This window comes from Leopardus geoffroyi, chromosome C1 (assembly GCF_018350155.1).
Source record: "Leopardus geoffroyi isolate Oge1 chromosome C1, O.geoffroyi_Oge1_pat1.0, whole genome shotgun sequence".
Classification (NCBI taxonomy): domain Eukaryota; kingdom Metazoa; phylum Chordata; class Mammalia; order Carnivora; family Felidae; genus Leopardus; species Leopardus geoffroyi.
In genome coordinates this window covers 221,129,324-221,139,433 of record NC_059328.1, presented here as the reverse complement: position 1 = coordinate 221,139,433, position 10,110 = coordinate 221,129,324, and the positions used below count along the sequence as shown (strand labels likewise).

The 10,110-nt window shown below is 63.6% G+C and overlaps 1 protein-coding gene across 2 annotated transcripts; it reads left to right on the top strand.

The window, feature by feature from the left end:
• Positions 1-553: 553 nt before the first annotated feature.
• On the top strand, positions 554-4,636 carry LOC123599720 (aquaporin-12B-like). 2 transcript variants are annotated; one of them, XM_045481976.1, is made up of 3 exons: positions 561-1,304; positions 2,886-3,002; positions 4,301-4,636. In XM_045481976.1, the coding sequence occupies exons 1-3, from the start codon at positions 698-700 to the stop codon at positions 4,504-4,506; spliced, it is 930 nt and encodes a 309-aa protein (XP_045337932.1). In that variant the 5' UTR covers positions 561-697; the 3' UTR covers positions 4,507-4,636. The 2 variants fall into 2 exon arrangements, with proteins under 2 accessions (XP_045337933.1, XP_045337932.1); XM_045481977.1 differs by lacking the exon at positions 2,886-3,002 and having other exon boundaries at positions 554-1,304.
• Positions 4,637-10,110: the final 5,474 nt, after the last annotated feature.

Here is a 10,110-nt window from a genome sequence, read left to right as displayed (position 1 = left end):
CCAAGGTCATTGTGATCTTGGGTCCGGAAGGAAGCACCTGAACGTCTCAGCCAGCCAGGCTTCTTGGAAATGCATCGTTATGAGTCTATGCTGCTAGGCAGGAAAAGCAAAGTGCATGGTGGGCCGGGCAGACTTCTGCAGGGTCAGCTTCCTGAGGAGTCCGGAGCGGCCAGGCCGGAGCGCCCACGGCTCCCTCCCTCGCTTGGGTGGGGACACCTGGCCCGGCACGCAGCTGCCTTCGCAGGGGGACCTGGGGCCAGGGGACCCACGGTGCAGGCAGAGCCAGGGCCCCTCACCCAGGTGGGACACAGCACAGGGGCAGGGAGCTGCCAGGCCGTGCCCACGGAGCCAAGGGGCCGGGCCGTGAGTCACGGGCTCCGACGGAGGCTTTGAAGCTGCGTCCAGCACCCGCGGCTGGCCGAGTGGGGGCAGGGGGCCAGGCGTGCCTCAGGCCCCAGGGAGGACGCCTGACCTATGGGCGTCCGCTGTGGTTCTGCTCCCGGGCCAGCAGGTGGGGGGGGGGGGGGGCGGGGGTGAGGAGGTGAGGGCACAGGTGTGGCGTTCGCAGGGACAGCCCGCCCAGGCGGACTCTCCCACAGCGGCCCCGTCCTCGGGGCTCGGGGCTCAGGACGCGCCAGCCCTGACACGTCAGCTCGGGTCCCCCGCTCGGCCTGCTCCTCTAGGGGCCCCCAGGCCGATGGCCGGTCTGAACGTGTCCCTCTCCTTCTTCTTCGCCACCTTCGTCCTCTGCCAGGCGGCCAGGAGAGCGTGCAAGGCCCTGCTCCCGGCGGGCGCCTACGCCAGCTTCGCCCGGGAGGCGGTGGGCGCGGCCCAGCTGGGGGCCTGCTGTCTGGAGATGCGGATGTTGGCGGAGCTCGGCCCCTGGGCGGGGGGCTTCGGCCCCGACCTGCCGCTCACCCTGCTCACCCTGCTCTTCCTGGTTCACGGGGCGACCTGCGACGGCGCCGCGGCCAACCCCACCGTGTCCCTGCAGGACTTCCTCCTGGCCGAGGCCTCCGGGCCCCGCACGCTGCTGAAGCTGGCGGCCCAGGGGCTGGGTGCGCGGGCGGCCTGTGCCCTGACCCGGCTGTACTGGGCCTGGGAGCTCTGTGACCTGCACGTCCTCCAGAACCTCCTGGACCCGCACTGCAGCTCCCCCCTGCGCACGCCCGTGTCCCACGGCGCGCTCGTGGAAGGCGCCGGCGCCTTCTTCTTGCACCTGACCCTCCTCCGCCTCCGGAACAGCCTGCCCGCCTACCGGGTGCCGGCCGTGGCCCTGCTGGCCACCGTCATGACCCACGCAGGTGAGACGGGGCTGCCTCTCCCCTGGGCCACGTCAGAGCCTCTGCACCCGCGAGGCCACCGCGCCCACCCGCACCTGCGGACACCCGGGGGCGAGGCCGCCAGCCAAGGGGGACCCCACGGAAGCTGCCGACCGCCCTTTCCCGGGAACCCAGTGGTGGCGCGGCGGCCGGCTGGACGGGACCCGGTGCGGCAGGGTGGACCCGGGCCCCCGTCGGGGCCGTCGTCCTGGCTGGATCCTCCACATCCCAGCTGCTCCTGGCCATCTCAGAAGGTCGGCTCCCGGGACAGGTCAGGGCGAGGGCGGGGTCGGCAGCCAGTGCGGTTTCTTCAGGGCCCAGGCCAGGCCCCGCTCTGGGAGCCCCCGCGCATCCTCTGCCGCCCCGTCCGAGAGCACCAGGTCCCGCCGTGCCTGCCCCCGCCCCCTCCCCCTCCCCACTTGGCCCCAGATGTCTCCAGGGAGGGCAGCGCCTCCCCCCTCCCACCCTCGCCCGCGCCTCGGGCCCGGGCCTCCTGACCAAGCTCCCTGGCACCGCCCCCCTCTCCCGGCCCCCACGCAGCCACCCTTCCCGCCAGCGGTGCAAGCAGAGAGCTGAGGTCAGCTGTGGGATGTCCGGACTGCTGACCTCACAGGGCAGCTGTCCCGGGCAGGGGAACAGAGCTGTGGGGGTGGGGTGCAGGTCATGAGGCCGGCGACTCACTCCCGCTCAGGGCGCCAGGGCTACACCTGGAAGGGCCTGAGGGCCCAGCTCTCCCAGGTCTGCTTTCGGGGGCGGGCGGGGCCCGGTAGGGACAGAACCAGAGGGCTGACTTTCTGAGATGCCGTCCAGGGTCTGGTACAGAACAGACATCACGTGCCCGGGAAGGCGCCGCGAGAGCCCGCGCACAGGCGGGGAAACTGAGGCACGGGTGAGCAGAGACTTGCCAGGAGCAGGGCTGTGCGTCCGGACTGCCTGGGGTCCCGCCTGGGGAGATGCCGGGAGCTCCTGTGTCGGCCCTGCCGCCACCCAGGGCGCCTCCCGGAGATCCTGGTCTGCGGAGTGCTTCCCACTCTGGTCTGCCCGGACGAGGCCGGTGCTCTTTGGCAGCGGTGGACGCGGCCGGGGTTGAAGGACGCTGGCTTTTTCCCCAGCCCCTCCTCATCGGCCCTGCCCCTTCCCCTTTCTCTTGTTTCTTCACTGGGCTCAACCCTTCCCCACCATCTGTCTCTGTCTCTGCCTGTCTCCCTGTCTCACCGTCTCCGTCTCTCTCTCCATCTCTCTGTCTCTGTCTCCCTTTCTCTCAAGGACAAGTGCCCCCAGGTGGACAGAGGAGAAAAGAGCTGGGGGAGACGAGCGGTGGGTCGGGTGGGGGAGGTTTGCGGACGGACTCTTGTCCCAGCTGCTCCCTGATCCGGGGACCTTTGGCTTTGGCCGAGTAGCCCTCCTGCCCACGTCCCCGTCGGTACAGGGGGGTGAGGATAGGCTGAGCCCCAGCCTGTGTGCCGGGAACCACGGTGGGGATTTCCGGGGTGGCTCCTCTCCTGGCCGGAGAGGCGGCCGCAGGCAGGGCCCCACGGGGACGGTCTGTGCCTCCTCCCACAGCTGGGCCCTTCACGTCCGCCTTCTTCAACCCGGCCCTGGCCACCTGGGCCACCTTCCACTGCTCGGGCCACACCCTGCTGGAGTACATGCAGGTGTACTGGCTGGGTCCTCTGACAGGTAAGGGCAGAGGGGTCACCTGGGAGTCTCCGTGGGCAGCAGGCCAGGCCAGGCCTGGACAGTGGCTTGGGGATTGCCACGCAAAGCATTTGTGGTGGACGTGGGTGCTGGGCGGGCAGGAGGGACGCACCCACGCCTGCAGGGCGCCCTCACAGACCCTGAGCCCGGGGCCCAGGCAGGGGCCGCTTCTCCAGCACCCGGCCTTGGCCCCTCGGCCTCGCCACACTCTCCACACCTTGTCCGGCGGGTAAGCGGGGTCCAGGGGAGCTCTGGAAGCTTCCTCCACTTCTCTCTGTCTACACGGTGGGCGTGTTCTCGGGGAGCACAGCCTCGGCCTCCCTGGGGCTCCCAGGCAGCTGTAGGAGCCATGAGAATTCCCATCGTTCCTGTTTCTGACTTCACTTTCCACTTGACCGCGGCCTCGGGTGCATGTGGTCTGTCCGCAGAAAGCAGTCCCTGCCCTGCCCGCATCCCCACCCCCCTCCAGAGGCAGCGAGGGTCTCCTTATCCCCTCCCCCTTCTCTACATAACAGGGCTCGCAGAGCCACTTCTGGGTTTTCAGTTAGGGCACTAACTCTCGGCCCTCCCTGTGACTTCCTCCCCCGCCGCCTCCCGGGGGACGGGCCTTGTGCACCTGAGAACAGCCCTCGGGCTCAAGGGGGTTTCCCTGTGTAAGTCCTTAGAAGGTTCACGTACACTTGAAGAAAATGTGCTCTCCTGTCCCGCCGTGGCCCACTTACCTTCCCAGTGACCCTAGTGGCCACGTGAGAATTTAGGATTCTCTGCTCCACGAGTTCCGGGAAGAACCTGGGAACCGGGGGCCGGGCCCTGCCCTCAGCACACCCCGCACTTCCCAGCCCCGGCCCCACCCACACCCGGCTCCTCCCTCGCTGTCACCTCCACTCTCGCCTACACGCCCAACACAGCCATGCGCAGGGATGACAGGTCACTTGGGAGGCAGCCCTGGGAAGAAAGGGGCTGTGCACGCGGCCCACGACATTTGTGCCGGCGACACCAGGCCCAGGTCCCCGGAGCCTGGCCGAGAAGTGAGCCCGGTTCCCGATGGGCCATGCGCGTCTCCCAGGGGTAGGCGCAGGGGGCGGGGAGGGGAGGGAGGTGTGGGAAGGGCCAGACCGGGGTCCGGGCGCTGGCTCCCTGACGGAGGTGCGCAGGCCCCCCCAGGCCCGGGCCTGCGGGGCCCCCGTAGCACTGAGGGTCCCGGCTCGGTGAGCGCCCGGGCTGCCTCCTGCTGCAACGAGCCGACTGGGGCCTGTGGTCTGACGCCTGCTTTCCTGCAGGGATGGTCCTGGCCGTCCTGCTGTACCATGGCCGCCTTCCCCGCCTGTTCCAGAGGAACCTGTTGTACAGCCAGAAGGACAAGCACCGAACTCCCAGAGGGAAGCCGGCCCCGGGGCCTAGAGACACCCAGACGCCTGCGGAGGGCTGCAGAGGCGGGGGGCCTGGGCGGGGTGGGGCGGGGCAGCCGCTGCCGGGCTCCCGCTGAGCCAGCACGGTCTGGGGGGAGGGCCGGGGCTCTGGCTGGACTCTGGGGCCTCCCCGAGCCGAGGGGGGACCGGACCCGCAGCCCTTTCTCCCCCCCCAAACCTTTCGTCAATAAACCATTCCTAAGACCTGCCCGTCTCCCTGGCCTGACGGAGGCTTCTGGAAGGGCAGGCAAGGAAGGGCATACGCCATGGAGGCTGGTCTGCGTCACCTCCGTCTTCCCACGGGGCGTCTCTTGCCTCTTTACAGAATTAGGATCGAAGGGAAGACGGAGGAGGAAAGGCAGGAGGTCCAGCGTGGGTCACGGGGTCCTGAGAAGACGCTGGGGTAGAGATTCCACAGGTGGTGCCTGGCTGCCCAGAACCCACCGCCCGGGAGGCCCGAGCAGCCTCCTCGCCCTGAGACCTGCTGGGCACGTGGGGGAAGGCGGCCGGAGCCTGAGGCTTCAGGGGAGCGGGCTGGACACAGGGTCCGGGTCCCACCACCCGCCAGCATCCGACCCTCAGGGCGGCACGCCCCCGGGTCCTCGTGGCTGGGTAGAGTGAAAGGAGAATTCCGCCCCCCCCCCCAACTTCCCGTGGCTGCCCCTTCGCCCCTTTTTCATCCGCTCTCCACCTGGCCTGGCAGTGAGGCTGCTCCCTCGGGGCCCCAGCTCCCTCTCCCCTCCTCGGAGGGGCTGCTCCGGGAGGGGTGAGCAGGCCCAGGTCTCTGAGGCCAGCCCTGTGTGCCTTCTGGAAGGCCTGATGGGGCTACATGGAAGCTTCCAGAAGGAGGACCATGTGCACACAGGGTTGGTGCCAGGATGGGGGGCCATCCAGCTCCCTTTGAAGGGAGTCTTTGTGGGCCGGGGGGCCGGGGATGATAGCAGAGGTTGTAGCCCCAGGAAGGAGGAGAGGGTCCTTGGTGGGCCCAAGGTTAGAGGCTGGCTGGCACGTCTGTCCCCATAGAACGTGGCCTCTGCACAAATACTTCCAGGACAGAAGCTTCTGGTGCTCACTTAGCACATTTTTTTTTTAAGCAGGCTCCACATCCGGCAAGGAGTCCAATGCGGGGCTTGAACTCACAACCCTGAGATCAAGGCCTGAGATGAGCTCAAGAGTGGGACCCTCGATCGACCGAACCACCCAGGCGCCCCACTCGTGTAGTAAATGTAACCAGGGAGTTCGTACAGGAAAAGCAAACCTGTGCACATTGTAATAAATAATATCAGCAAATTATCAGAATTCCCTGAGGAGTTTGGGGTCTTTGCTTTGGAAAACTTCAACGTCATAAAGCAACACCCACATGCTGGGAAGCGTAACTTAAATTTAAGGAACACTGCATTTGATGGAAAGAACACAGTTTTCATAACTTCCATATGAAGCTCTGATGAACTGATTACTAACATGGGAGGCAACTTAAAAATTACTACAAACAGTTGACGAGTTTAACACGAAGAATGCAAAATGGTTCCATACTGGGCCACTGTTTAATATAATCCCCCTTGTTAATCAATCTAGGAATAAAATCATATGATTATCTCCACCGACACTTAAAAGGCCTCTGAGAAAATATAACATCTGTTTCCTGTCCTAAAAGATGCTAGCGCATTAGGAAGCGGTGGGTCATTTCTTAATCATGTGTACACGCCTACGTGCGCACAGGGCGCGCCCACCACCCGACGCCCCACTCGGTGGGAACAGACCACGTCTGGCAGAGTCAGAAAGACAGTGAGGAGTCGCAGCTCCTGCTAAGATACGAGCGGATGAAACCGGACAGGAGGGAACAGTTAGAGGAAAACCAATTCCTATCTGCAGACAGCGTGATAGTGACACTGGAAGAAATAGACACCACAAAACCAATCACAAGCACTGAGAGCCTCAGGACGGTGGCGGAATGTCACATTAACAGGCACTAGGGCCGCCCGGGAGGCTCAGTCGGTTGAGCGTCTGACTTCAGCACAGGTTGTGATCTCACGGTTCGCGAGCTCGAGCCCCGCATCGGGCTCTGTGCTGACGGCTCAGAGTTTGGAGCCTGCTTCGGATTCTGTGTCTCCTCTCTGCCCCTCCCCCGCTCATGCACACTCTCTCTCTCTCTTAAAAATAAATAAACATTTAAAAAATTAAAAAAAAAAATAGGCATCCAACAGGCTTCACATAGCAAACGATGAGAAGAGAAATATTAGTAACAGCAAAGCTATAAAGAGCTTAGAAATAAATCTAACAGGGAATGCGTAAATCCTGGTTCCAGTGAAAATTTTTTTAAATTCCCGAAAGACTTGAAAACATGGAAAGTCATTCCTTGCTCTTAGAAACGATATCCCAACATCCTAAGGATGTCAGTTCCCCCAAGTTAACACATACATGTTGATGACACAGTAATAATAATAAAGTCATTAGCATAAAATTACATAATATAGAATCGTAAATATATAATAGTAATAAAAATAACAAATAATAACGCCAGAGTGCTTTGAGGCTGGATGCCAGATTCCCAGATCAGTATGAAAACAGCCAGCAAGAAAGCCAAGCAAATGCTGCAGGAGACACGCGCGGGCGGTGGCACTGTGGTCAGGTCACCAAACACAGCTCAAACCCTCCGCAGTCACAGCACGTGCTCCGGGCGAGTGGACAAAGATGACTGTCCACGACCAGGCCCAAGTACAAAGGACACTCAGTATCTGACGGGCGCGGCCCCAGCGTCACTGGGTAGAAAGCAGACGGCGCGGTAAATGGTGCCCGGGCCGCGTGGGGGAGGGTTGGCTCTGTGCCTCGCGCCGGAGTGAACTCCCAGAAGGGACTCGAAGCCATCAGAGACCGAACTGTAAAAACGTGAAAGCGGGGGTGACGTTCTTTCTACACTTGGGAGCGGGGGAGATCTCTCTAACCATGACGGAAAATCCAGAAGCAATAAAGAGCGTCGATACCTATAACCAATAGCAAACTAGGGGGAAAGAGTTGGCAACCTTTGTCACAAAGGGTGAAGACTAATGTACAAAGAACTCTTTAAAAAATAGTTTTAGCGGTGCCCGGGCGGCTCAGTCGGTCACGATCTCGAGGTTCGTGAGTTCGAGCCCCGTGTCGGGCTGGGACGGCTGGGAGCCTGGAGCCTGCTTGGGATTCTGTGTCTCCCTCTCCCTCTGCCCCTCCCCTGCTGGCACTCTGTCTCTGTGTCTCTCTAAAAAAATAAATGAACATTAAAAAAATTTTTTTTCATTATTTTCAAAAAACAGGGAACAAAAGCAAACCGTGAATAGAAATGGACTTCGGTGCACAGCGACAGGCTCACGCCCATACGAGGACCGCCAACCATATCAGGTACCAGTGTTCCTCCCCACAGTGGTAAAAAAAAACACAAAAAACCAAAAAAACCGCAGCTTCTCTGCATAAAGCCAGGCCTCCGCGAGCTTGCAGGGCAGGCAGTCCTGCTGAGCCACGGGAGCCTGGCCCCAAGACGGGGCCCCTGAATTCAGACAAAACCCTGCTCCCGGCCCCCCGGCCATCACTCCGGAGCTTAGGACAGGACACTACACCCTGACCCCGCCTCCCGCAGTGCAGGGCCGGGAACAGGCCTGGGCTGTCGAGGGAAGGGACAGGCCGCCTCCCTCTGGTGGAAGCCGGTCCCCGCCAGCTGGGGGGAGGCCCGGCGGGCTCCTGAGCATCCACCACATCGTTCAAGGGGACAAACCACAGCCCTCGGCTGTGGCCCTCAGCTCCTCCTGGCCCCAGCTGGGTCACCGTCCGGGCCCCAACCCCCCAGAGCCTGCGCTCTCTCCCACGGACTCTGCAGGGCTGGGACTTCCACACAGGCCCCAGGCGGCTGCTGCCCCAAGCCCTGCGTGCAGCTCTGGGCTGGGCCCGCAGGGCACCGTTGTGGGGGGAGGTGCGGGGAGGAAGAGCTACCCCGGACCCGCTCAGGGGGACAGCCAGGCATCCAGCTCTGTACCCTGTACCCAAGGGCCACACCTAGAGGGCCTCCCGCAGAGCTGGCACCTGTGCTGAGTGCCTGCCGAGTCCCCTGCCTCTGAGACCTTTCCTCGCCCACGGGTGAGGACCAGGCCTCAGGAGTGTGGGAGTCCCCCAGGCCTGGGGGCTCTCTTCTGGCCCCTGCCTCCTCAGACCGGCGCCGGCCACCTGCCAGAAGGAACTGCCCGTGCCCGGGGGCCATGGGCCAGGGTCGTCTGCCTTCTACACGGGTGCACACGGCTGCCAGGGCGACGGGGGAGCAGCAGGGATGAGCGCTGACCAATGGCTGTGGCTCGGAGCCCCGCTGCGCCGGCCTTTCCCAAACCAATCCAGCCCGGTCAGCGGCTCCTCTTAGCGGCCTCCGACGGAAGCACAGGCCCGCTGAGGACGGGGGCTGCCCCTACCTGGGGGGCTGGTGTTCCTGGGGCCAGGCCCGTGGGGAGAAGCCCCAGCCCCTTCCCGCCTCTGGAAGCTGTTAGCTGGAGGGGAGGGGGGTCGTGGGGCGTGCACGCGGGCTGGCCGGCCTCACTCACCTTCCAAGGTAGCGCTGAGAGCACGCGATGGAGAGCAGGGAAGGCAGGGGCCACGGGGACCCTGCTCCGGGGGTAAGGACCCCCCCACTCCACCTCTGCCACGCCACCAGGGCCCCGGGGCTCCGCCTCCAGGGGGACCCGCTGGGTGCGCCCTGGGTGGGCTGCAAAGATGAGCTCCGGTGGGGGTCCGGGAGGCTGGTGTGCGCGTGCAGCGAAGAGCGACAGGGGAGGGTCTGTCCGCCCTTGTCGTGCGGCTTGATGGCCCTGTGGGGCGGGCACACTGGCACTTGACTCTCGGTGCACCTGGCCTTGGGGCTGGCTCTGCAGGGGTTCGGCACTTCCGGGCGTCACTGCTCGTGGCCGAAATAACCTGGGTTCTCAGAGGGACAGAGCCCACTCACCTGTTATGCCAGCCTTGCAGGTGGCAAGGAAGTTGCCCACTCGAGGGGGTTAGATTCAGCCCGGGCACCAAGCCTGGTGCCTCGTATCTGCTTCACCTGAGCAGACTGTCCTTCCCAGCAGGGCCCACGCCTGTCCGGTGTCAGTGCCTGAAAGTGTAACCTTTTCTAGAGCCAGTGGAGAGACTGTGGTCTAGTCAAAGGAGTGAATCCTGAATGGTGGAACGGTGGGTGAGCGGAGAGAGATTTGGAGAGCAAGTGCCTCCTGGGCCAGGGCTGGCCTCCCGGGGGATAAGAGTGCTCGGGGTGCCGGTCAGAGGCCCGCAGCCCCTCCGGCTCATGAAGTCGGCAGCCCAGGCTGTGAGGTGGGAAAGCAGGAAGAGGTCACAGGCACGTGGCTGACCCCGGCAAATATTGGCAACACGGACGAGCGTTTCTGGGCCTTGCGTCCAGCAGGCCCAGGGGACACCCTGCCTGCTTGCGTGAAGCTTCAGTGATAGCGATCGTTTTGACTAAAAGAAATGCCAACGGCCACTCCGGAGAGCTGAGTGTGGTCAGCCTGCGGGGAGCACTGGCTACACCCTGCTGACTCATTTCCTCTTCTGCAAATTGGAGGCATGTGCGGAGCCTCCAGGCCCTCCGCAGCAGGACCAGCAGAGAGCCAGCCGCTTCGCGGGGCTCAGCACGTCGGGTCCCTGTCCCAGCATCCCCCGGGGCCCCTCGCCCGACC

What these genes read in the sequence shown, in the direction of transcription:
- LOC123599720 (XM_045481976.1), top strand. Translation starts at nt 698, where the DNA reads ATGGCCGGTCTGAACGTGTCCCTCTCCTTCTTCTTCGCCACCTTCGTC. An exon ending in CACCGTCATGACCCACGCAG is followed by an intron (nt 1,305 to 2,885) that starts GTGAGACGGGGC and finishes CTCCTCCCACAG; the next exon opens with CTGGGCCCTTCACGTCCGCC. An exon ending in CTGGCTGGGTCCTCTGACAG is followed by an intron (nt 3,003 to 4,300) that starts GTAAGGGCAGAG and finishes GCTTTCCTGCAG; the next exon opens with GGATGGTCCTGGCCGTCCTG.